Source organism: Rhinolophus sinicus, chromosome 16, assembly GCF_057876585.1.
Source record: "Rhinolophus sinicus isolate RSI-liver-muscle chromosome 16, RSI-T2T, whole genome shotgun sequence".
Lineage (NCBI taxonomy): Eukaryota > Metazoa > Chordata > Mammalia > Chiroptera > Rhinolophidae > Rhinolophus > Rhinolophus sinicus.
This window is the reverse complement of record NC_142516.1, coordinates 140,753,882-140,781,053: the sequence shown is the minus strand read 5'-3', so window position 1 is coordinate 140,781,053 and position 27,172 is coordinate 140,753,882. Positions and strand designations below refer to the sequence as shown.

At 37.0% G+C, this 27,172-nt stretch overlaps 1 protein-coding gene across 3 annotated transcripts in view; it reads left to right on the top strand.

Moving 5' to 3' along the window:
- The window catches only part of MYO16 (myosin XVI), a 548,145-nt gene that overhangs the window by 312,209 nt on the left and 208,764 nt on the right, over positions 1 to 27,172 (top strand). For all 3 annotated transcript variants that reach the window (XM_019731063.3, XM_074329516.2, XM_019731062.3), the window contains 3 exons: positions 20,827 to 20,938; positions 24,175 to 24,292; positions 25,093 to 25,164. In XM_019731063.3, the coding sequence (XP_019586622.3) occupies positions 20,827 to 20,938; positions 24,175 to 24,292; positions 25,093 to 25,164 (302 nt within the window). The remainder of the gene's footprint in view (positions 1 to 20,826; positions 20,939 to 24,174; positions 24,293 to 25,092; positions 25,165 to 27,172) is intronic.

Genomic DNA, 27,172 nt, shown 5'->3' with positions numbered 1-27,172 from the left:
CAGAGGCCAACAATACCAAGATGTAAAATAACCTGTGGCTGAATTTCCAGAGTCTTAGTGGAAAAAAGGCCCATAAGTAGCCCTTAGAGTGTGATATGACAAATGACAGCCATCTGTGAACCTCAGCCAAGAAGCACATCTCAGACGCATGATGCCCTAGTGATCAGAGGAGTAAGTGTTCACAAAACAAAGAGAATGTCCCAGGTGGAGATGTAACACAACAAAAGGACTCTTAGAGAAAATGAGTGTGTCGTGCCCAAATACCAATGATTGTCCTAAGTGAGGAGGTACTAAATAATGAATTATATTTGCACTTTCGTGTCTCTTCTCCCTATGCCTTCCTCCACACAACAGCAAGAATCATCTTTCTAAATTAGTGATTTCCAGCATCCCTTGGGGAGTGTTAAACCTATCGGAGCCAGCGACTTCCCGGAGATACTGGTGTTAGTGGTCTAGGGCGGGACCCGAGCCTTGGGACTCGCCGCCATGGGATCCCAATGTGCTCCAATGAGAACCACAGTCTCAGGTCACTCAGGTGCTGTGGTTCTGCAGGTGCCATCTTTCCAGAGGTTCCCTGAGGAACTCAAATAAAATTTCAGCTTATGCAATTGATTCTCAAACAAGACCTTCTGACCTGGAAATGTATTTCTATTTTACGAGCTTTTGGAAACTTTGCCAGTGTTCCTTTGTGACAAGGTAAAGTCAGGCAGTAGAAATATTCTGCTGTGCGGGAACGTACCTAAGGCATGGACATAACATTTCCCTGCCCCCATGACTAGAAGTGTTGAGCACATCACAGAAATTTAAACCAGCAACTGAGTTTTCACAACACAGAGGTGGGCTTTCCTGCCATCTCCACCGATAAGGAAATCAACAAAATGCAGACACACAAGTTCTAGAATATTTGAAACGAAGACGGCAGTCAGGCAAGGAGAGTGAATGCACGCTCGTAGCTAAGACATCTCTCACGCCACCACATTGATTTCTGCCAGACACATTTTCAGTCAAGTGGCCCAAAATTGTTCAGGAAGGGCTCTGTCTGAACTCTATGAGATGTCTAGAACTTTCTGTCTTCCCAAGTCTCTCATTGTAGAAATCCCTACTGCAGTTTTCTGGCCCATTTCCACTCGGTTCAGTGTTCAGCAGCGACTCTTCCAAAGAGGCATCTGCGTGTTTCCCTTCCCGGCTTTTTCTTTCTCCAGTCTCAGAGGAGAGGAATGCCAAGGATGGAAGGATGGGGAAGCCTGAAAAAGAGGAAACACAGATGAATTCCTGAGGTCTTCAGGAAAATGAAATGAGAGCATGGAACCAGCTTAGAAATGAGGAAGGCTCTGAGGATGAAGGGCAGGGAGGCTTATTATGCAAGTGTCAAACATCTTATCATATGTCAATACATGCATTAATATAGTTACTAATAATGTTCTATCAGTATAGAATTGTATCAGATATAGTGTACTATAGATCATCATTTTCCATATAAATGTTACGTAAAATGTATATTACTACATATAATACACATTATATGTAACAGTATGGTTATTAATATACATAGTTCCATATGTTTTATATCTGAGCAGCAATGTGTCACTCATCTAGAAATATGGGAATTTTTGCATTTGGATAAGTCGTGTTGAGTAGATGTTAACATAGAAGAATGACTTATGATGCATACAAAAAGCTAAACATATGAATATCTGAAAGGAAAATGGAGAAGGTTGTTAGGTAAAAGGAGTGTATGTGGACAAATTGCGTAGATTTAAAATTTATGTGAGGGACCACACAAATACGTAGTAGTACTGTAAAATAAAAATTCATAGAAAAGAAATGGGCCTAAATGTGTGTTTACTTTTGAATTTAAATTGCCTAAAGTAAAATAATGAATAAAGGTATATTAGGTAAGCAAATTATAGCTTTTCGTATTGATCCCATATTTCCGACACTTATGATACACTTCTTTAAAAATTGAGCATATCTTGGGCCATAAAGTTTTATAAATTAGCAAATTCAGAAATTGTGCAGGGTATATCCTCTGTTCATAATGTAATAAAATTATAACTTAATACGGAAATAAAGGCAAACAAATAAAAATCACTAGAAACTAAATATTGATCATTGACAACATGGAGAAAGAGTATAACCACATACACATATTTATTTAGTGACACTAAATAAATCAGATTTATTTATTTAGTGACACTAAATAAATCAGATTCTTTTGCACAAATCTGAAATTGACTCTAAAAGAAATGAGAAATCAAATTAGATGAATAGCCATAGAGGGAACCTAGACTGTTTCCATCCACAAAAGGAGCCATGGCCGGGAAATTCCTAAGCATATACTTTCAAATCTTCAAAGAACAGAAAATTGTTTAAATCACTGAAGCAATTAAAGCATGAAGAAAATCCTTTGTGCCTTTTTCAGAAGGCAGAATTTACAGAAGAGAAACCTCAGAGTTCCAATATTCATATGAAAAGATGCATATTCTCACAAGTAACCAAGGAGATGCAAATTGAAAAAATAATTAGATACCATTTCACAATGAAAACATTTACAACACTAACAAAATCAGATAATAGGAAGAGCTAGGCACTCTTACATACTCCTGATGAGAGTTTAAATTAGTACAACCAACTTGAAGAACAATTGGGCCATATTTGGTAAAGATGGACATATGCATAACATATCATAAGTTGATGTTACTCCACAAGGGACTGTTCACAATGTCTGGACACATGTTTGGTCGTCACAACTTGGGGATGGCGGTGCTGCTGACATCTAATGAGCAGAGGCAGAGGGTGCTATCAAGCGCCCTGCATCCACAGGATGGCCCCACAGCAAAGGATTATCTGGCCGCAAATGTCAACAGTCCTAAGGCTGAGAACCTGGCTTAGAAAAACCCACACACGTGCATTTAAAAAAAAAAAAAAAGTGTACATGGTCTTCACTGACATATTCTCCAAATGTGCAAATAAATGGAAAAGAAAATAAATGACCATATTTAGGAAAAGGAATACATTAATCAGACTGGAGTGGTGGTAGAGTATTTTAAAACAATTTAATGAGCCTAAACTATAGCTATTAAGAATAGCTTTTATAAAGCTAAAGTTAAGAAAGCAACTTGCTGAATGATGCATACAGAAATAATATTTATGTAATTTTAAGTGAACATAATAACATTATGTACTTGATAGGTACTTATATGTAATTCAAATTAAAAAGTAGACTGAAAGGATAGATGCAAAATTGATCATAATACTTTCATCTGATAAGGAAGGAAAAGAATGTGGAGATGGAGGTGTTAATTTTATCTGTGACATTTACTTGTAAAAAAATAAAGATCTGAAGTAAATGTGTTGCTATTTTCAGGTTGTTGGACATTGATATCTTGGCTGTCTGCATGTTCATCTTTTAAAACTAAACTTTTTTGACTGTAAATTTTTTCAAAAATTAAAAATTTATCATATCTGTGCTCTTAACACATCAAAAGATATACCAATAAAATAAAGAATAGACAATTATCTGACTTATAGATATAGAGGCATAAATAAAACATTAGCAAATAGAATCTAGCAGTCCATTAAAAGATACTTAATGATCAATATTAGGAAATTTAAATATTAGTATACATCACATAAATAAGTAAAAAGAGAAAAATCGATTGACCATTTCAAAAGGTGCCAAAAGACAAAACAGTCAACTCCCAAATCTTTTTTTGAAATTAGAAGTAAAAGGAGTCTTTCACAAGAAAAAAAACTGTTTATCTTAAATCCTATGTAGACATCAGATTTAATTGTGAAATAGATCCAGGCTCCTTTTTAGCCTTTATTCGACAGTTGTAATCATTATGATAACAGAAGACTATAAAAAGGAATAAACATTATCAAGAAGGGTAAGACAAAATGACCATTATTTATAAATAATAAGACTGTCCACCTAAAAAATCCAATAAATGAATGGTAAAGTATTTTTTCTAATAATGTATTTCAGTAAAGTTTTGAGTTCAAAACAAACATATGCAAAAATAAAAGGATCACATATATACCAGCCATATTTATCCATCTCTCTGTCTTTCCTGTCCAACCTAATTTCCTACCAGTTCCCAACAAGTTTTCAGTTTTCTAGGAGCAGCACACCTCTTGAATGTGATCAAACTGTGTTCAGGGAATGAATGAGTAAATGAAGGAATGCCTTCATGCTCTTTTGCATGGATTCTCCTCCAACCATGTTTCCCCGAAAATAAGACCGGGTCTTATATTAATTTTTGCTCCAAAAGACACATTAAGGCTTATGTTAGGGGATGTCATCCTGAAAAGTCATGCTAGGGCTTATTTTCCTGTTAGGTCTTATTTTCGGGAAAACATAGTAGAAAACATTTTCATTCTAAAATTCATCTTGAGTACCTCTGTCCTTTGAAGTTTTTCGTGACTCCTTTCTCTTTCCTCTGTAGTCACAAGTAGTCCCTCCATCTTTTGAAATCCAGTACATTTTGTGCATATCTTTACTGTGGAATTTATCGTGTGTTATATATTGTTTGTTTACATTGCTATCTTTCACCAAAAAGCAAGTATCCTAAGACTTGAGACCATGTCTTAATCACCTTTATGCCCTGGCACCATCATTGACAAATAAGAGGTGTGCAATGAAATGGATGAAAAAATAAACATTGTTACATTTGTATGTGTGTATAGATTTCTAGTTTCGCTGCAATGATTCTAGACATAAATTTTATTTTATTTATTCTGTTTGAAACTTTGATTTGCAAATCATCAGATGCATTTATTTTACCAAGTTTGAAAAAATATTGGCCTTTATCCCTGTGAATGTTCCCTTTTTCTATTTTTTGTTTTTCTTGTCTCTTCTCCTGGAACTCCTTTTAGACGCATGCTGTTCTCTCTCATTCTATTTTTCCTCCCATAATTCCTCTTTTATATTTTCCATCCCTGCATCTCTCCGGGCTTCATTCTCGGTAATTTCTGCAGTGCATTTTTGTAGTTGATTAATCTATTTTTGAGCAGTGATTAATGTGATGTTCAACTTATACAGTGCATTTTAATTCCAATGGCTTTTCTTTGTACGAATTCTTTTTTCTTTTTTCACATCTGATTTTCTTAAATATTGTTTCTTTTCTCATGTTACCAGTTCCTTTAGTTGTTTTAAACATGCTTGTTACAGCCTCTATAGTCAATTTATAACCAATATTATTGGAAGTTCTCGAGCTTCTATTGCTGTTTATTATGTCTGCTGACAGGGAGGATTATTTCTCCCAGTGTCTGTCGTTCAGGGTGTGACTTGGTGTGGAGACCAGGTTGGAACAATCCTGTGTGGCCAGGATTGAGGGTCACCCTTTTAGAGATGTTGTCCTTTTGCTCTGATCAATTGCTCCAGGAGTGTTACAAGACTGGGGCCACGTTTGTTAATTGTTTAGTTAAAATGTCCTAAGTACATGTGTAGTCTAAGTTTAAATTCCTCAAACCAAAGAGGGCTGGCTGTGGTTATGCTTTCTCTGAGGGGAGACATTTGCCCACCCAAAATCCATCCAGAAAAGTTTCCTTGTTGCCTGTCTGTATCTGTGGGCAGATGTTATGATACCCCTCCCACTGAGGCACTGGCCTGTTGAGTGTATGGCTTTATGTAACTTCGAGGGCCTGTAACATATTCCCCTCCCCATGTGGACCTTCCTCTTGGTTTCTAGAACAAGGCAAAGTGCCCATTAACCATGAGGTTCAGGTTTCAATCCCCTCTGGTGGTCCAGGGACTGTTTCCTGCTTAGTGAGATGTCAGCTTGTCCTTTGAGAGCAGGTTTTCATGGTCCACATCATCCCAGGTGTGTAATAAGCAAGGGGATCTTTGCTAATGATACATTTCCTGTTTGAAGAAATGAAGAGACTCTTTTTCTTCACTATCACTACAGAGTGAATAGTGACTTTAGAGTAAGGTATATGGGCTCCCTGTATGTGTAGAATAGATCATACTGAGGTGTGTGTATGCAGCTCTGCATGCCTGTGTGTGATTGTAAGCATCTTTCCATCCACCCAGGAAATGGATGCTCCTAAATTTGCTTACAGCTAGGTATTTTGACAACTTCTAAACACTTCTGTACTTATTTTGGAATTATTGTTAGAGATAACTAATTCAGAGCTTTAGCTTTTAGATTGAGTAATCTAACACTTTTATCTGAAATGAGGTACTGGAGAGATCAACAGAAGGCACTGGGTGGCATTACATGCAGTGATGTCATGCTATTGTTGATGATTTATTGGGCCATGTATAATATAATGTGTGTGTGAGAGTGAGTGTTTGTGTGATAACCAGGTACAGAACACACTGTCCCAGGCATGCTGCAATATCGCACCTGTTTAAATGTTGCATGGTAAACAGAACATCACACAATGATGACTGATTTTATTTCTCAGTTGTCTCTTACATCAAATGCATTAGTTTGGTAAAATAATCCACATGTTGTACCTATAAACCCTTGTCATAAAACTGCTGCTTGCTGATAACCTTTGTAAAAAAAAAAAAAAAAAAAAAAATTAAAAAGAGACCCTAAACACTAAAAACAGCAGAGGAGACTTACAAATAACTGAGGAATTAAAGTAACAAGATTCTGATATCACATTGAGTATATCATAGTGAATCCCTTAAAAATGAAATAAAACTCAGGTATGTGGGCTTATGCTGCACAGTAGGCCACTTCTACTTATTTTTCATGAGAAAAATTACTTTTGTATGTTCTTCTAAACGTGTGCCACCTCTCTGTCGTGTTTCTGAGATGAATTGCCCTGGATCCTCAGGGGAACCATGGGCTGGAGACGCTCAGTACACACAGCTTCCCGGGGAGAACAGGCTCTGGACAAAGCCCGCTCTTGGTGCTTGATGAAATCTGAAGGAGTGGATCCATTTCAAGCAAGAAGAAACCAGAAAGGAGAGTTCACTGGGAGTAGGTGCAGGAGGAGGGACCTGGGGTTGTGCTGACAGTGAAACTCTACCCTCCACTTGCGTCCCTGCCTCCTCCCTCTTCAGAAAGTATCCTGAAGGGAAAGAGGATCCTACCAGAAGTGAGAAAACCACCATGGAAAGAGTGTGCTACAAACTTGCATGAAGGATCCAGAAAAATGGACATCCATATTCATTTGCCCTTTTGCATTCTTAAAGAATGCTCCCCAAACATTGACTGCTTTTTCTTTTTGGATTGATACGCAATGCTCACTGAAACAATGAAAGTTCAAATTAATTTAAAATTAACATGTGTTTTACTGCTTTGGGTACTACAAAAATATTCTCCTCCTTGTCTCAAAGCAAATTAATTAACTTTGAATTTTCTTAACTATCTAAAAGTCAATTTAATTACGCATACATACAATAATCTATTTTGTAGACAAATTGGCCCAAATATGATATGTTTTGAGTGTATAGTATACTCAATTCCACCCTCCCAAAGAATACCAGAGCGGTCAACAGGTCTGTATTTCGTGGATAGCGCGTTTCTACCTCTTCTTTGATTAGAGACTGATTTTTTAAAATCATTTATTGTTTCAAATAGTAACTCAATTATTTCACGATTTTTTCTTTGTCTTGCATAATATAATGATTATTACAATCACACTTCCTCTAAGTATCTGCATTGCTTGTAAGTTCACTTCCCTGAGACAAGGGATTTTTATAATGTTTGAAGAATCCCCAAGATTATAAAGCCTTTTAGACAATGTGCTGATAAGAGTAAGTGCATTTACAGAATTGTTAACATTTTACTGCATTACTAATTGAAGTGCACATTTAGAGTTTCTGATCGAGCCAATTGTTGATTGAAACATGCACCAGTGTTTCAGCATTAAAAAAAACCAAAATCTTCACCTTTTTAAATAGTGGTTTACACAACTCTTAGATTTAATAATTAAATAATCACTGCTATTATATAAGCATTCTAGGTAATACATAAGATAATGTATTATATGTATATCTTGCTATCATGTCTTGACACTTCAGTCTCCCCTGCTGACTTGTATATTGTGTCATCTCTGGACAAATACTGTGTCTCGTTCATCTCTGAATCCCCAAGAATCACAATTCTTGGCACATGTAGACACTCAGTATTTTTATTTACTTGACTGAAACTTTTTTTTATCTTAAATTAGCAATTTATAATAACAGAAACATGGAACACTCTCTCTCACCAGCGTACAATTTGTTCAAGTGTGTCTCTTTATAAAGCTTCCTTTATTCACCAAAGCAACATAGACCTACTGTAGCACAGTTACCTCTATTAGGGCAATTTTCATAGTCTAAATTTTTATTTAAAATTTCACCTATTAGTGAGTGAGTAATAATAGGGTGGGAAACCTGCTTTATTCAGGCCTATGGCCCCAGCAAGGAAGCATAATTGGTATTAAATTAAACATTTAGAGATAGAGTGAATAAGTTGATGAGTGAATGAAGCTGTCTCATTTGCTGTGACGATAAGAATGTCCATCCAGTGAAAAAAATGACTATTCTAGCCCAAGAGAGGAAAAGTATGAAAACATTTTTATGAGTACTCGTTGTCCAAACATAAACACTGTATTTTTAGCACCCTACACTAAGCAAATTAAATCATGGTTGATAAAATGTTGCCTTTAAATTTCTGCTTAAACTACAAGAATATTATTTACCAGGATCACATCATAATATAGAGTGGTTGTTGAAATGCAAAATAACTTAGTAACATGTCATTAAACCCTACGGCAATTTCCTGATCTAGATCATTATATAGATGTAGTAGGGTTGTTTAAATGTAATATCATCAACATTTTAAGTGTCTTGTATTATCATTTTAAAATGGATTTTGTTGTCTCTTTAGCTAAAATGTGTGATTTCTTCCATGTAGTGGAGATTTTCAATTTCAGCAGGAAGAGATTTCCTATCTGAAACTGGAGATTAGTGGGAAGTGAGAGGGGCATTCAGAGTAGTTGGTGTTAGCAAATCAGCTGATAAAGGTTCTAAGCCAGAGTAGTAAAAACAAAGCACAACACATGATGCAATTTAATACTAGATGTTTTTCTTCTTTGTACTCTACCTTCCCTGGATTTCTTCTTTCTCCCATTACCACATATAAAGTTCGTGCTTTCGGTAGTACTTGTGGTAGACACATTATTGGGGAGAGGAGATTTAAAAAGGAAAGAAAAGAAAGACAGACCAGCCCACTTTATTCTTAAATAAAACTTTCTTAAGAATAGCATCTGTTTAGGTTAGAAAGGAAAAGGGAAATAGGGCATGGGCACTTTCTTTTCCTTCTTTCTTTTCTTTCTTTCTTTTCTTTTCTTTCTTTCTTTTTTTTTATTAACGATGACTATAGATTTTACTTTACTTTAGTTCATTTGTATAATTCTTCCCTCCAACTTTCAGATTTTCTATAAAATCAGAAGTAAATATCTACTAATTCTAACCTTCCTAATTTTAGAAGCTTGTATTTTCATAAAAGTTGAGATTTCAGAGTTAACCATGAAGTGTTTGATTCTTTAAATACTGAAGTTATTAGAAACAGCAGATTTAGCTGAAAGAAGCTTCTAGAGGGATTTGCATAATGTTCAAAGGATCCACAGTACCAAAAATATACTTTATTTCTAAGGAAATATAAAGTTTGTACACTTGAAAATTAATGTAAATTTGACAGTGAAGCTGCATCTGAACTTCATTATATTTCTCCTTATAACTTTATTAACATCTGTAATAAGTGTAATTGATTTAGAAAACTGTAAAGTTACTTCTACAAATAACAATATTGGGATAATAGTTAGTGTATGAGGGAAAAGCTATAGCAATATTTTAATTATTCTTCTGTGTTGACAAACATATTAAGCCCAGAATAGTCATGCCTACTGGTCTTGGAGATTCCAGAATTCATCTTTGGAAAAACTAGTCTTAACATTTTTTTATTGATTCGGTGCCTTTCTATGTGACTGATTGCTTTTCTATATTCTTGTGTAACTTATTTAGATATCTTATATTAATGTCTCAAAATGTATCACGTCTGGAGCTAAAGTACACAATTCTGATGTTTAATGTTTTCAGAATGCTTGATTTTCAGTTGATGAAAGTGAACTGGCATCTTAAAATTTTCAACCATATTGCTGGGAGGACTATGGGTGGAGCTCAGCCCTTTGTTAACTCTCTAGTTTTGACTTCCTGTTGAATAATATGGTAACTTCTGGGGGGAGGGATGTGAATAAAGGGAGAAGCCATGTTGGGCACTTGGTTCCTTTTTCCAAGAAGTGTGTTTGCGCTCCTTGGTGGTTCCCTTTCTTTTTTCTTTTTTTCTCTTTTCCTGAATAAACTGTTTTCTTTTGGTGGATTACCTGGAGAATTATTTGGCCAGTCGCCACAGTTAATTTTTCAATGTAATGATATAATTATATTTCGGCAACGTGCTTGGGTCTTTTCTGCAAATGTTCTTTTATGTAGAAGGATTTTGACCTAAAAATACAGTACAACATGGTCAGTAACCACTTATTTAGAGTATTAACCTATTATTTGACCTCCATTTATTTCTTCATGAATAGTGTTTTGTTTGTTATTAATAAGTAGTTTAAATTTAGGATACAGGTAGAAATATTGGAGTACTTCAGAGAAGTTTAGAACTAACCGGAGAATAAGGACAAAGCTTGCTCTGAGTGCTAATGACATCCTTCCAATCATTTTCTTTTAGATTACCTTAGCTCTGTTTTTAAAAATTCTATGTTGTAATATTATATGAGAATTATATTTTTACGTGATGCGTAATTTCATTGAAAATAATGTAGCATATGTATAATCACAATGACAGGTCCAACAGATACACTTTACCAGAAAATATACAAAAATAGAAGCAAAAAGAGATGTAATAGGATATTAGGTCCTGGAGTAGAACCCACACTTTGTATCCCTTGTTTTCTTTCTTTTATTAGGGTTAATTATGAGTAAAGGAGTATTTTTATGTGTGCTAATGTAATCACTTTTATTCAACTTTTAAATGAGAATCGATATTTAGCAAAAAGAAAAATTAGGGTATTTTGTTTATGAAAATATCCTGAAATAACCAGTTCTAATACCCCATTTCTGACCTAGTCTAGTTGCATACTTAGTCTTGAGCAAGATTACTTACTAGGTACATTCTGCATTTTAATAAGGTACGTATTATGGTTGAGGAGATTTTCCTGAGTTTTATTTTTTTTAATCTTTTAAAAATTATAGATATAGTATATTTTTATTTTACTCATTTTAAGTTCTTTATAAAAATCCCAGTTTTTAAAAAGGTAGTTGCTGATGTTTCTTATTAACATGTTGAAACATTTTAGCATCACTTTTGGGTACTGTAATGGTGCCAAGGCCTTGAACTTTTGTATGTGGGATGTGTGTCTGTGCACATATGTGGGCAGCAATTGTTTTGGTGAAGGTTCAGTTTGCTGTTTTGTTTTTCTATTTATCTTACCAGGAAAGGCCATCAAACTAATTAAGTGAATTGTATTTCTGCTTTTAATTTTTTTTTTTTTTTCAATTTCTTCACTTCCCCTTCCCTTTCATTTTGTCATACTTTCCTCTTGCCACTCCTTGGAGTATTTAAGGCAGATTTTTCACTTCTGATCACCTATTTGTATATTTGTTTCTTATACTAAACTTTATCTTCACTAGACAGCTTCCCAAATAAATTCTTCTTATAGTACTTGTGGGATTTTGTTTGTTTTTATTTTATTTTAGCAAAAGAATGACTGAATTTTATGGCATTAATTTTTTACTTAATTTAGCCAACTTTTAACCAAAGTAAAAGAAGAGAGCTTGCATTCACTATTTATTTATCGTCCAGCTGCATATGACCTCTCCCAGGTGTACTGGGAACCTACCAGGTATATTGGGACCCAACCAGATGTATATAGAAACTTCAAGATAGATATGGAAACTTCCAGGTGTATATGAAACCTATACTCATCCAATACTAACTTAGATTTTCTGAGACTCAACCAAGAACTTTAAGACATTATTTGTATTCACAAAGAATCAAATTGGTGCCATTTAATTTTTATATGTTAAATAAGAACTATTAAATATTTAAATGCGTGAATAAGTGGAGAAGGAAAGTGTATTATTTAGGATTTTTTAGAGAAAAAGAATCAATAGAAGATGATTTATTATACGTATTATGCTAGTGTGGAGGAAATGCAGAGATTGGGAGCGCTCATAGGAAGGACATTCAGCCTAAGACTTCCCAGAGGAAGTGGCCTGCGAAGAACAATGGGACTGACCCAGGAAGTTCAGTGGGGCTTGGATGTGGATGATGTTGCCAGTGGAGGGAATAAGGAGTCAGGGCACAGAGGTGATGAGAGACGGAGGGACTTCCATGTGGCAAGAGCTCAGAGGGTATGAGAGCAGTGGTTTTGTCAAGACCAGAAACTGGAGAAATGTGTAGACTCCCATGATGTGATGATATAGGTCCCGGCAAGCCATTCTGGGGTGTTTGGATTTTACGAGCAGTGGGAAGCGTTTTCACTTGGGAAGTGAATTCACTAAATTTGCATTCTAAAAAGAGAACTTTGACTGTAATGCAGAAAATAGGTTGGAGGTAAGCAGGATTGGATACCTGAAGACAGGGTTGGATACCTGCAGTATTTGGGTTATGTGAAAGGATGGAAGTGGTGAATGATGTAGCCCCACGATGTAAGGTGAGATAAACTGATCTGTAGGTGCTGGAGGTGGGGAATATGGAGAAAAAGGCACATCTCTTAAATTCACTGTGAATGAAGAATCAATCCTGGTTGGCAATTTCCACGCAATAGGAGGAGAAGTAGGTTGGGACATTGTGAATATCTTAATAGTGAAACTGAAAGGAGAGAGAAATAGGGTAGATAAGAGAAATAATTCATTTGAGAGGATATTAAAATTACCTTTTAGATCTACCAAACTGAAAGAATTTGCTTGATGTATTTGTGGGTTACAATCATGGTATGTCTCACAGAATTAGCACTGCATAATTGTTTGATGCAAGTTCATGAACAGGTCCCAGCAGAACCCGGGAAACAATGCATTTATCAGTAGTAGCTCCATAAATGGTCACGTGTCTGAATGGCATCTTTTGTAATATTTAGATATTATTGGAGTTTTCATTGCAGGTGCCTACCTCAGTCAATGTTTAGGACACAGGGTTCCGTTTAAGTTTATCCTTCATAATACTGTTACAGACATGACTTACACAAGACCTTACACAATGCTTTTTTGTAACAGTTTCCCCTGAGGAGGATTTTAGCACCGGTTCGAGCTTGGCAGAAGCATATTTATATATACATACATGCTGCCCCCTCCCCGCACACAGAGCTGGAGCAGGCCTGGGAATTGTTTGGGGTGAATTACAGAAAGCTCCTCCTCCATTGCCCCCCTCACAGATACAGCCGCCCAGGCCTTGTTTTGTTAAACTGGTTCATGAAAGCCAGACTAAGCCACACATTGTGAGCAAAGACTTCTCCATTTCACTAATTCACTCACTTAAATATTGCTGGTTCGCTGTGTGTCTGTGAGAAGGAAAAGGTGCTCTTTCCTGTGGCAGAAGGGGCCCAAGCTGGGTACAAGGCTCGAGGCTTAGACTGGGCTTTGGCCCCTCAAACGCTAGTCCTGGGCCCTTAGTGCAGAACACAGCCGGCCACTGCTCTCCTCTACCCCAGCTCTCTGAATTAGACACTTTCAAGAAACAAGTTAGTTAACCATAAACATTCACTATTTGAAAGATGGTAAGAGTTTAATTTGTTCCACCAGATGTTCTGAAGAAATATTCTGACTGATTAGAAAAATATGGACAAACTATTCTGGGAATGTCACAAGACCCAGAGTCTCTCTGAATGCGTAATTTATTAAATGGATTCTGTTCTTTTCCTGAATTTATTAAATGATTCTGTTCTTTTCCCGAAGACCACTGACAGAGTTTGCTCTTTCCAAACAAAACAGGTTGTGGCTAACATATTAATATTTTCATTGGTGGAGATTTATGTGTCTGGACCTATGTTAGTAAAAATCTTACTCATATTCTGTTGGGGGGATTTATAATTTATTAATGTTTTCCAGATAGCTTCAAAACAATGAAGAAAATAATTTCCTTTTTAGGAGCAAGGTAGAGTGGGTGGGCACGAAGCAACAGCTGACCATCTTCACTGGTAAACCAGTAAACAGTGCTTTCTTTATTGATGCCAACCTTATTGATTTTGCCTTACCTGGTTTCTGTTTACATATTAAACATCTCCAAGGAGAAGGCAGCTTTGCCCACAATAGAGAAGACATTGTTCTTTTGTATTCATGCTGAGCAAAATATCCTGTTTGTAATCAAGAGCCTCTGATTTGGTGAAAGGGCCACACACTTGCTTTTAATTACATAGTAATAATATCTTTTCTTTATATGTGAGTCTTCATCCCCATGTGTTTGGGCGCACACACAGGCACACAACAGTTCTTTCCTGTCTGCTGAACGGTGACCCCTGGTGAACATGGGCAGGGCAGCTGGGTTTTTGTTGTTGCTGTTTGTTTGTTCCTTTGGTTATTTATGTATCTATCTATTTGTTTAGATATAATTGACATATAACATTGTGAAAGTTTAAGGTATACAATGTGTTGGTTTGATACATTTATATATTGCAATATGTAGCGGTACCTTAACAACCACTATATCCTGTCACATAATTATTTCTTTTTTGTGATGAGAACAATTCAGGTCTAGTCACCTTAGCAACTTTGAAGTTGCTAGTGCAGTACTGTTGACTAAAATCACTGTGCTGTGCATCAGATCTCCAGGACTTATTCCTCTGCTAGTTGCAAGTTTGCGGTGTTAATGTGCCCACACCACTGTGAGTCAGGAGGTTCCTGCACCAAAGGGGAGCTCGGGGCCTTGAAATTCCAAGGTGGAGTTTTTGCACACGGCCATTGTTTGGATTTGATATTCTGATCATACCACTGCTACCTTGAATTCCCAATCCTCATGTCAGAATGCTGCCATAGACTGGGGGTTAGCATTTTTAATTTGTCCCTCTACGCATGGCATTCTGAAAGAGTTTTCCAGTGTGGACTCTTGTTAACAAAGGAAAAGCCTCCTGTGATGTAGTGCATTGGCTTAACTTTGTCCATATATTTTCAGGTGGCCTGAGACACTTAGTCCAGTATCTGGTTTTCTTTGTCACAAAGCATAAGTATCCACACACACACACACACACACACACACACCACTCACTTATGCACACACACCTCTCATACACACATATCACACACATGATTTTGACTATAAATTTGACCTACCTCAGAAGATGTATGGAATGCTACTTACTGTCAGACAGTCAACAAATTGGGACACGGGAATAGCTGGTTAGAAATAGCACATAGTCAACAGTTGTTGTTATTGACTTATTTTAAATAAATTCAACCTGTAATGAAAACCTTTTCTTATCCAAAGTCCAAGTAGAATTTTACACTGCCCAATTGTAACACTTATTCATCTAGTTTGCTATTTTTTCCTGTAAGTGAAAACAAAGATATTTTTATATTTGGTCCAGCTGTCCTCTTTTTCATGCTGATCTATAAAATGAGATTTATAAACTTAGTTGGTCAAAAGAAACTAGCATCAGGTTTTTTAAAAAAAAAAAAAGTGTGAAACTTCAAGGAAGCTACCAAAATAATAATAATAATAATAATAATAATAATAATAATAATAATAATAAACAAAACAAAAAAACAAAAAGTAGAACTAATAAATGAGGTCATCAAGTCACTGGAGTGTGACTTGAACAAGCCATCATTGAATTCCATTCTAATTTCAAATTTCAAAGATGCTTCAACCATGGAGGTCAGGCATTTTGCTAGAGGTCTAGCACAGTGACAGAGCCCCAGACCCTGACAGGCAGCATGGGCTCTGCAGCATTTGTCAGAGGCTTCCTCTGAGCTGTGAGCTACTCCAGTTCACACCAGTAGTGCAAGTATAGGGTTGAGTCAGAAAAGAGTAAATTAATAGTGAAGTATCCTATGAAATCTTAAGACTTCATGAGATCGTGCATTCTATGTAAAATATATCCATGTTTAATAATAATTTCACTGCTTAATTTTCTCTTCCCACATTTTCAAGCAAAAAATTAACTCTAGGACGAGGCCTGGTGAGGCTATTCAATCTCCCTTTCCTTCCCATCTCCCCTGCAGGGAACTTATAATTGAGCTTGAGAAGCAGGGAGGGACCAGGACAGAGTGTGTATCCACTGGCCAGTTACTGGCCTGGTTGCATTATACGCGCTTCAGCTTTCTTACGCCTTAAGTGGGCACAATGACAGCTCTTCTTTTCATGATCAATGTGGAGATTTACTGAAGAAATGCTTCTGAAACATCCAGTTGAGGATTTGACACGCATTAGTTTCCATTGCCTTTCACTTTGAGTAGAATTAGTCAAACAGTATTAATCCATTTATAACTTAATATCAAACAGCCTACGTATTACAGTCTTGTACTCCAAGATAGAAACAACACCTAGAGCATTCCCTTGACCTGCCAATCTTTTCAAAACAAAATTATAATGATTCAACAAATGGTAGTCTCTGATGTTGGTGACTCTGCATTGAGATATCTATTTGTTGCCAAACATTACTGTTCCAAGTTATGAGTTACAGTGAGGTGATTAAAAAAGAAAAACACACACAAAACAAAACAAAACAAAAAACAGATTGAGTTGGAAGTATATGATTTTGAATTATAAAATGAGTTAATTTAAAATACATTGAATACTGAGTTCTAAGATTTGAATACTGGGAATTGTGGGACCACTAATTAATAGGTGACAAATTTGGAAACTCTGTCAGATGAAGCAATTGCGCAGGTTCATCTAGGTTGTTTTTCAACTGCTATGTTGAGATTAGTGGGGAAACAATTAGTGGGGAAACATCAGTGGAGTTATAGCTAGTCTACAAGGAAGTCTATGACCCATAACCACAATCATTCTCGCTTATTTTTAAGTGTTAAAAACATCTGGAAATGCCATGGTAATGTCCCACATGTGATTGTCACTTTCAAGCGATTCACATCAGGAAAAAATAGTCAAGAAGTGAGAACTCTGATCTTTCCATTGTATCTAATTATTAATTTCATTTGTCTGAGAAGAACAGAAAAGCATATTTTATAGAATAAAATATTCTCAGTTGTTAATAGCATTTGTTATAATTTTTGAAAATATTCCTTCATTTGGCTTAGTTAATTGTTTGATTAAGAGTTTCATTAATGACAGAGCACATTGACTAAAAGCTCCCCACATATACAAGATATATTCTTTCCAAGAAATACTCATATTCTACCAGTACTGAGTGTAGAAAGCATACCATACACAATGTCTTATTTCATTCTCATAAAATCACCATGGACAAAAAATGGAGAATTTTTAAATTTTATTTTTAAACTCTTTTCTCTCCATTTTACAAATAAAATAAAGGTTTAAAATGTTATCAGAAAGGGGTAAATAGGACTCAATTCTAAGTCTTCAGAGTCTTAGTTGTAATATTTTACTTGGCATATTTTTTTTTCCCCAAGTCAAGTTGTTGTCCTTTCAGTCTTAGTTGTGGAGGGCGCAGCTCAGCTCCAGGTCCAGTTGCCATTGCTAGTTGCAGGGGGCACAGCCCACCATCCCTTGCGGGAGTTCAGGAATTGAACTGGCAACCTTGTGGTTGAGAGCCCACTGGCCCATGTGGGAATCGAACCGGCAGCCTTTGGAGTTAGGAGCATGGAGCTCTAACCGCCTGAGCCACCGGGCCGGCCCTACTTGGCATATTTTTCTAGTATCTCTCTGTCTTCGTGTGAGTTTTTGTTATTAAATGATGCCAAAGGGAAATGAGTACTTTTAATCTCTAACAAATAAACTTTTAATGTTTTTTTTTTTACGCTAACCTCATTTAAAGACAGTTTTGCTGATAACTAAAACTATATTTCTAGTGAAATCATCCCAGACACTATTGGATAGTGGGAGAAATTTAAAATTTGTGTGGAAGACACTGAGTTCTATATTTTTGATCATTTTCATGCCAACAAATGGTCTTGCTATAGAGGAAGATACAACCAATTTTAAAACACCATTAACCACCATTAGGCAAACTGCTCTCTAAAATTCTCTATTCTGATTGGGTTTCTGCTGGACTATTGCATAACAACCCTGTCTGCAACAACCAGGATTAATTTTGCACTGCTTATTCTACCCGGAATTTAACTAAAGTAAAAACTACTGTGAGAACAAGAATTGAGCGTGATTACCATTCTTATCATTTAAGACATTTTAGTCATTACAATTTTGTAAGTTTTAGGCAAAATGACTCTCTGACCATCATAACCCAATCTCTTGCTAATATTTTTGAGTGGTTCCACTGCCCCAAACCCCAACTCACCCATCCTACATCAGGCAGTGGAGGACCTCTGGAAACACTGAAACCACCACATGAGCTGGTCTTCATCCGGGTCCTCCACAGCATGAGCTAAACTTCCCATGTCTCCCTGCCTGGCAGCCATTTCCATTCTCCATAGTGAATATCTTAGACTCTTAAGACAGCCAACTTCACCTGGTCATCTAAACCCAGTCTATCCACTAGAAAAACCTAAGTAATGAAGTGGTTCCTCTACTCCCCTGACAAGCTCTACCACCTTTCGATCCTTATTTTATCACCTTCCCTGGCATGTAACAGAAAGCACTGTTCCTTCCTAGGTGGGAGACACACCCTCTGTACTCCCAATTCAAACCCCTCTTTCTTTCTCAGCAACTTCCTTCTCTTCAACTCCTGACCTCTGTGACAACTCCCTTTCTTTTATTATTATTATTTTTTAATCCAGTCTTTAGTGTTTTTGTCTCAGCATATACATATTCTGAAGTCTCTCCCACTCCCCAACCCACAGATTAGACTGTTTTACTTCTATCCTTCACAGCCAAGATTGAGAAAATAAGAAGTCCTCACAGACCCCACTTCCACACCACCGACTGCAATCTGTGTCCTCCCCATAACACCATCGGTTTCCTTGTTTCTATGGTCTCTTTTCTGTCAATATCATCAATCTTGAAAATATGTTATCCCTTTGTTTCGATGACTGATTTCTTTTAATTTCCCTATCCCCTTCCTGAACAGTCAGTTCGTTTTCACCCCTAAAACTGTAACATCTCTTTTTTGGGGGAGTTCATTCACTCACATGTGTTTTTTGTTGTTATTGTTGTTTTGTTCTTGTTGTTTTGTTTTTGGGTGTGTTTTTTTTTTCATGTTGATGACTTCCAGGTCTTCTTTTCTAATCTTTTCTGAATTTCAGGTTCTTATAAACAGTCTTTTCTTTGAACTCCACTTGAACTCTAACAAGATGTTCAAAGTCGAAAGGACTTATATAAGATTCTCTCTGTCACAGATCTTCCTCTTCCTCTCTGGTTGAATGAGCCCACTATCCATGCTTTTCCCGAGACAGAAACTTGAGAAGCATTAATGCTTCTCTCTTCCCTGTATCCAGTCCGTTCCCTCATGCTGCCAGTTTTGCCTCTCTGTTTCTTTTCCTTTTCTTTACTGCTGCTGGCCTCTCACTGGATCACCTAGCACCCTGAATTGCCACATCTCTTTCTAGGGAATCTTTCGCTGGGCTACCATGATGTTCTTTCCGAAACAACAATTTGATGGTTCCATTTCTTTGTTTCAAGACCATGAGTTGATTTGGTATAGTTGAGACTATTTTGCAAAATATACAAGAACCCTGACTACTTCTCCCTCCTCATCAATTTCTGCTCCTCTCACCTTAGGCTCCAATTTTTGCTGAGCTCCCTGAGCTCCCCACGTACACCATGCACGCTCAGTCATGTGTGCCTTTGCATGTATTGCTAATTATTCCAGGGACACCTTTAAGAATTTGCCTGACAAATTCTTATTCAAGTGTCAGCTTCTGGAACTAGACTTTCTTCCTCCCCTACAGCCTTTCCTCATCATCCATTTCTGGGTTCAGTCCCCTTCCAACAGACTTACAGACACTTCACATTTGTCTTTATTGTTCTACTTTCATAGTGTACTGTACCCCCATCTTCTCTTGATTCTGCCCTGGATACATTGTTTCTGTTGTTGCTGTTGAGCTTCTGGGGATGAGCCCTTTATCTTTATATCCTCAGCTGCTAGTATTCTGTACTGTGTTTCCCGGAAATTAAGACCTAGCCGGGCAATTAGCTGTAATGCATTTTTTAGAGCAAAAATTAAATAAGACCTGGTCTTATTTTTCTGTAAGACCGAATGTAATGTAATGTGATAATATAATGTAATATAATATAATATAAGACCGGCTCTTATATTAATTTTTGCTCCAAAAGACACATTAGAGCTGATTGTTGGCTAGGTCTTATTTTGGAGGAAACAAGGTATTTGGTAGGTGATTCTTGTGTATTTGTTGAATGAAAAGAATAAATCAATGAATTAATCATCTACCTCGTCATTAAAATATATTGATAAGAAGAAATGATACATTGCTTTAAATTAAAAATCTTTAATACAAATATGAATTACAGAACATATGATAGGAACCACCAAATTTCTGTATGAAATACATAAAACACTGACCTTCTCCTTTCAGTAGGAAGGGTGCAGCTAAGGTGAGAACCAAGTAAAACAGTGTAAATATGTTCTGGTACAACAAGAACCTTTTTTTCCCTTCCTGAAACATCATGTGTTATTATGTACCAAAGCCTTATAAACACATGGGTACACAATGTCCAGGTGATTTCCATTATTCTGGAGACTAACTGTGGCTGAAGTGACTTTTAACCACTGGAGTTTGACTATAAGCCAGGCCATAATGCTATCTGCTTTTCATCCTAACAGGTATTTGAACCAGACCCTACGAGATGATGTATCAATAGCCGAGCATTCTCTGAACAGGGAGAGATTTGCTGTTTTGAAACAAGCCCTGAATGTAGTTGGCTTCAGTCACTTGGTGAGTCATATAAATATTTCACTGAGAAAGCAACCTTCTAGTTTGTCAAAGTTATTCATTCAAAAACTTTTACTGAGTTCCTGTCATATTCCAGATATTGTTGCAAACACTTGTGATTCAGCAAAAAATAAGCCCCAATCTCTACCCCCTCGAGTTTACGTTCTAGTGGGGGGAGATAAGCATGAACACACAGCATGCTGTGTGTTCATGCATGTTATAGGTACTGTGAAGACAGACAGAGAGCGACAAGAGGAGGGGCTGCTAGGTTCAAGAAGGTGGACGAGGAGACCTTTTCCCAAATGAACCCTGTGGGCCAAATGGATCAAAAAACTTGATGCTCACCGACTCAAGAGAAAACTGGCAAGAACTGTTTACTGCTAAGAATCACTTGGAATAATCAAATCACTTTATTAAAATATCTTCCTGGACAATCTAAAGCTTGTTTTTTATTCTGAAAGAATTACCAATGACTTGCAAACATTATGAAGCTGAAAATATAATTTGAAATGTTTCAGCCACTGCTGTGCAGTAGAAATTTCTGTGATCTTGGAAAGGTACTGGATCTGCTCACCGGACCAGTGGCTACTGGGCACTTGAAATGAGGCTAGTGAAACTGAAGAAAGGGATTTTTCATTTTTCTTTGTTTTAATTAAATTGAAACCATCTTGTGTGGTTAGTGGTTACTGAATTGTAGAGCACAGGTCTAGCTGAATAAGAGATATGAAATGATCTAAGCCTTGAGACTTCTCAGAATCCCCACAGGTCTCTTTCCCTTATACATTATCTCTTTTTCCCCTTATTCAATATGGTGTCATTTTGAATTATGACCAATTCCTTATTAGCAATTAATATAAGATTGTGTGGGTAACTTTGGCATGCCAGTAGTCTAGGAACCCAGATTTAGTCATAGATTTAAATGCATTCCTTTTCTTCTTCTTAAAGCTCTAGGTTGATTGATTTTGGTCTTCGTTTTTTTCTCTTGCCGGCATAGGTTGGGCTAACGGGGCAGCCAGTGGGTGGGAAGGGATTGGAAGGTAGCAAAAAGGAAGGGGTGAAGAGTTGGGGACTCACCCTAAATGAATTAGTTGTGGGCAGTTTTCTTCACTTCACCCTCATCCATCTAGTGATCAGAATTCAAGGAACATGCAATCATGTCATTCTTTTTTTATTTTTTCTCTCTGATTATCCAATCTCTATATTTCTGTCTTTTACTGACTCGTACCCGCTTGCATTTCCCTATCTTTGCACTTGCTACCATCATTTTTTGTTGTTGTTACTTTTCCCCCCATTCTTCCATGCCTGAAATGTCTGCTTCTTATAGGAAACTGGGATATTGTGGTAGGTAAGGAAGCATTCTACCAAAGTACCAATTGCTTGGCAAAGGGGCTTTAAAAATCCATGATTGACCCTCAAAGGTAGGGCCCATAAAATATACCTTCCACCTAAATTAGAGTCAAACAGAGAGTCAAACCACCTTTTTGGTAAAAGAAGTAAGTGCATTTTAACAAAAGACATGAAGGTAATCACTTCCTCTTGATCCTGTGGGGTGACTGGGGTGGTGACAGCTTAGGAGGAATAGACCGTGTCCAACAAGATTGGAAGGAGGACAACTCTAGGCTGGTGAGGGCCTTGAATCAAGACTTGGTAAGTGACTGTTGTCCTGGGAGGTCCGCTCATACAGATGCCTCCACCTTTGCCCTCGGTAACCAGCACACCAGCCGGCCGACAAGGGGGCAGGAATCGTTGTTCACAGCAGGAGACACAGGAGAGCAGCCCCTAACCCTGCTCACAGGGCAGTTTTGTTTTACCTCTGTCATAGTCTTCACCACACTATGATTCGTGTTATGGCTAGTTTTCACAGCTCTGCCTCTCCCCCTACCCTGTAGAATCCTTGAGGACAGGACGAAGTCTTCCTGTCTGTGTCTTCAGAAGTGCCTATCTCATAGGGGAGTAGATAATTTAATGAGGAGTTCTTGCATTTATTAAAGGGAGGGAAACATTGTCAGGTAATGTGAGAAGTAAAAAGTGATTCAAACAAGCATAAATGAATAAAATTTGAAACACTAATCTGTGATTTTTAAGTAATGCCACAGTCATAGAGTCTTAGACCTGAAAATTACTTAGAGATCGTCCTTGTCAATGCCCTCGTTTTAAAGATGACGAAATTATTAATAAATCTATGATGAAAACTGGAAGTTCTGGAAGAAATTCATGGATGTCCCATAGATTATATTATTCCAACTATCTTTTTATAAGGCAAATAAGATTTGTTCTTAGTAAAACTTCCACAAACAGGAGATTTTGTTTTCCAAATTACTGATTAGGAAAATGAAAATTTGAAAGGTTATGATACTTGCTTTATATGGAACTTAACCAATTTTACTGTTGATACCATCACATTAAATATTTGTTCTAGAAAAGTATATTTTAATTTACAGTTTTTTCTTGACTTTTGATTCTTGCCACAAAAAATGACTGTCCAAAACCAAACTTACGGTAATTTTTTCTTTATGTGGCGTCCCATATCATCAGATATTCTCTTTCAGCAAACATTCTCTTACTTCCTGCTACCTTCTGCTCAATGATAGCTCTTGCCAGCATCCTTTTTTTTTTTTCCAGTTTTCCTTAAAATAACCTAACAAAACAATTTGCTTTTTTTTTTATCTAGGCATAATATCACGGTTTTCATCATGCTTCCCTTATTTTTCCAGCAGAAGTGAAAAAAAGTCTATAATGGTAGTATCAGTTCATCTCATAAGAGAGATAAGTAGAAGATGGACACCATCACATATGTTCTCTGGTGTAGCAGCTACAGCAGCCATGAAATACGATTATCCTCTGTTTACAGTTCTGTGTCAGCCCTGTGAAGTCTGACCTTACCAGTGACAGCCAGCCAGTCAGAACATTACCAAAGATTCATTTTTCATTATGATACTTACGTGGAAGCGGTTAATTTATATCAGAACACTTCCTTACGCTCTTTTGTGTAAGGAACAGAAACACTGATTTAGAGGAAATGGGCATTGAATTATGAGATTTTAATTTTGAGGGATTGGGAGTTTTGTGGTTTTTTTTTTTTTTTTTTTTAATCAAACATTTGCGATTGAAAACTCACAATAGCATTAGTAAGTTGCACATCATTTTTTAAACCTACTTTTTTAGGTTTTTAAACGATTTGTTTTTGAATCTTTCTTCTGGACGATCTTATTCACTTTCTCTCTTTGTAAAACGCGTAGGAGGTGGAGAATCTGTTTGTGATTCTAGCAGCAATATTACACATTGGAGACATTCGGTTCACTGCTCTGACCGAGGCTGACTCTGCATTTGTTTCTGACCTCCAGCTTCTGGAACAAGGTCAGTGGAACACAGGAGCTAACACTAATCTTACTGGTGTGCAGTTTTGCAGACCGGGCAGTAGATGGAGACACAGGACAGAAAAGCCAGGTGGCATCAAACCTGTCTTCTAGAGTAGAATTCAGTGTTACCGGTGGGAAAGAAAAAAAAACAAAAAACAAACGTAACCACTTTGTTCTTTTATATAAATAGTTATGGAAATGAATAACAAAATGTACACTTATGTTCTCCTGTATCCCAGCACGTTAACAGGGTGATTCATCAGCACATACTTGGGTTTATTTACATTGTTCTAAGTATTCTCCACGCCCACCCCGCCACCCAGTATATTAGGGGGGCATGTTATTAGCTAAACACTTTAAACCTAATATAATTACTTCCCGGCAAAGATCTTGCCAAAAATCTTTCTCCTTTGAAGTTGCCTGGTTAGTCACTCCCACATTTTTTTCAAAATACCTTAAAAACAGAGATTGCCGGTGAACAGCATATCTTCACCTCATATCAAAGTAATTTAACCAGGAATTGGGAGGAAACATTCAGGGCCATCTGTGAGGGCAAGGAGGGAAAACACCTGCTGTGATTTAACATAGGGGCCCCAACAACTCATTAATGTTTGGATTATTATATACTGTTTCTTTAGTTGAATTTGACAACGAAGGTGGTAGTTTAGTTTTCTTTAATATACACATTTTCTAACGGGTCTATAGAAAGCTTAAAAGTTATAACCATAAAATACAGTGTTCTCTGTCAAAATATATATGAATACTAACTTCATGTTTTCAATGCTGCTTTAATTTTAGTGGCTGGGATGTTACAAGTCTCAGCAGAGGAACTGGTGTCTGCTTTAACAACTGATATTCAATATGTTAAAGGTACGTTTTCCTATACTCTTGCTTTCACCTTTGTGCAGTTGTGGTCTTCTTCGAAATACAGAAAGTAAATACAAACTTACCTTTTCCCCACTTAGTGAAACGATTTCTCTGAAGTGAATGCCAAATGAGAGAAGCATTATGAACCCCTTTGGTCACTTGATCTGACTCTCTATTGTAAACTATGCTCCTGAGAGACCATTTTGATTAACTGGTCATCTTGTCTAGCTCATCTGTCATCTAGCTCATCAGTCATTAGACAAATAAAGTCATCAACCCAAGAGGATTTATCAAATTAAAACGTTGGATCCATTTGTGTATGTGTTGCCATGCTGCCCCCTTCAATGAAGAGCATTCATTTCCTTCTATCTCATCAGTCATAATAATAGCTTCCATTTATCGGACACTTACGACAAAAATGGTGCCAAGCACTATAAATTGGGGAATTTTTTCAGTTTTTACAAATCGCAATGAGGTGGGCATAACTATTTCTATATTAACAGATAATAAAACTGAGATTTGAAGAGGTTAAATACATAACTTTGAATGCAACTCACTAGTAAATGGCATGTTTGGAATTAGAATCTCCCTCTGAGTCCCAAGATGAATCTCTATGCTATATGCATCTCTATTTAATGGGCAAGGAGAGTGTTTTTCCCACGTGCTCTGAATTATTCACTATAAATCACTGCCTTACCAACCTTCCTCTTTATTATAATTTTGAGGACTCACCATGCACCTGATTTTTTTTTTTCTCTAAATCACCACGATTCTTACCTCTGTTCCTACTGGACCTACTTGAAGGTATTTATGTATGTGACATAATTTCTGCCTCAGATCCAGAGTTAATCTTGCATCTTCTTGAACTTTATGAATCTCCCCATTATTCATTCAGTTGCCCAAAAGTCAGTCTTGACACCTTTTGTTCCTCCTTCTCCATTGAGTAGATTAGACACATGCCAGCTCTACTCCATAGATAGCTTTCATTCTCACTGCCATCTCTTCAGTTCCATGGCATTGCCTTAATTTATCATTCCTTCCCCAGATTATAGCAAGAACATCATTGTTAACCTTTTATCTGGATTTATCTCATTTACCTTCCTTCCGTGCTGCTTCAGGAGTAGTCTTTTGGAAATGCAACTGTGGTTTTCACCCATGGATAACAGTCTTTCAAAGATTCTCCAATGCCTTCTGAGCAAAGCTTGTCACTTTAGGGTGGCACAGGACTTTTATTATTTGGACCGTACCTAACTTTTATGCTTCATCCTTAGCCATTCTCCCTCTCATGCCCTTGCTTCCACTATACTGTGTTTCTTGAAGTTACTCAGATGCATTATTTTTTCTCATGAATTTTTAAAGAAAAACTGAACCCTCCATTAATATCTATAATTTAACATATACATTTCCCTCTGCTTACAGTACCCTCATTTCCTTACACACCCACCGTGTTGGCGACCCAGCAGAACCTCTTAATCATGTTGACTGTAGAGACCTCAATTCTATAATATCATAAATGACACACTGCTTTCCCTGCCACCTTGTGTTGTTCCACCTCAATGGCCTTGAACTGGCAGCTCCCTGACTCTTGATTACCTGCTGTAGGTTGTTTTGTTTTGTTTTATTTTTTAATCTCAACCAGCCTCAGAAGCAGTTCTCCCCCTTTCTCTGTAACTCCATGATTAACAACTTACTCACACCTCAGTTTACATGGTCCTATCCTATACTTAACTCCCGCCCTGCCTGAGCCGCAGTGGTTAGCCAGGTTGCAAGGCCACAGGGGATGAATACTACATCGCATTCCCTCTCAACTCTCTTGCCTAAATGCTGTTGTAGGCTCAATTCCAAATCATCCTCACTTAGTTTGTTCTTACTTTCTTCTCTAGTCTATTCTCTTCTACAAATCTTATCAACTCAAGATTTCAATTACGGTCCCTTTGAGAATGACATAGAGATTTCTGCCTTAAGGCCCAATCTTGTTCCCAAATTCCAGACACACATTGTAGTTAGTTGG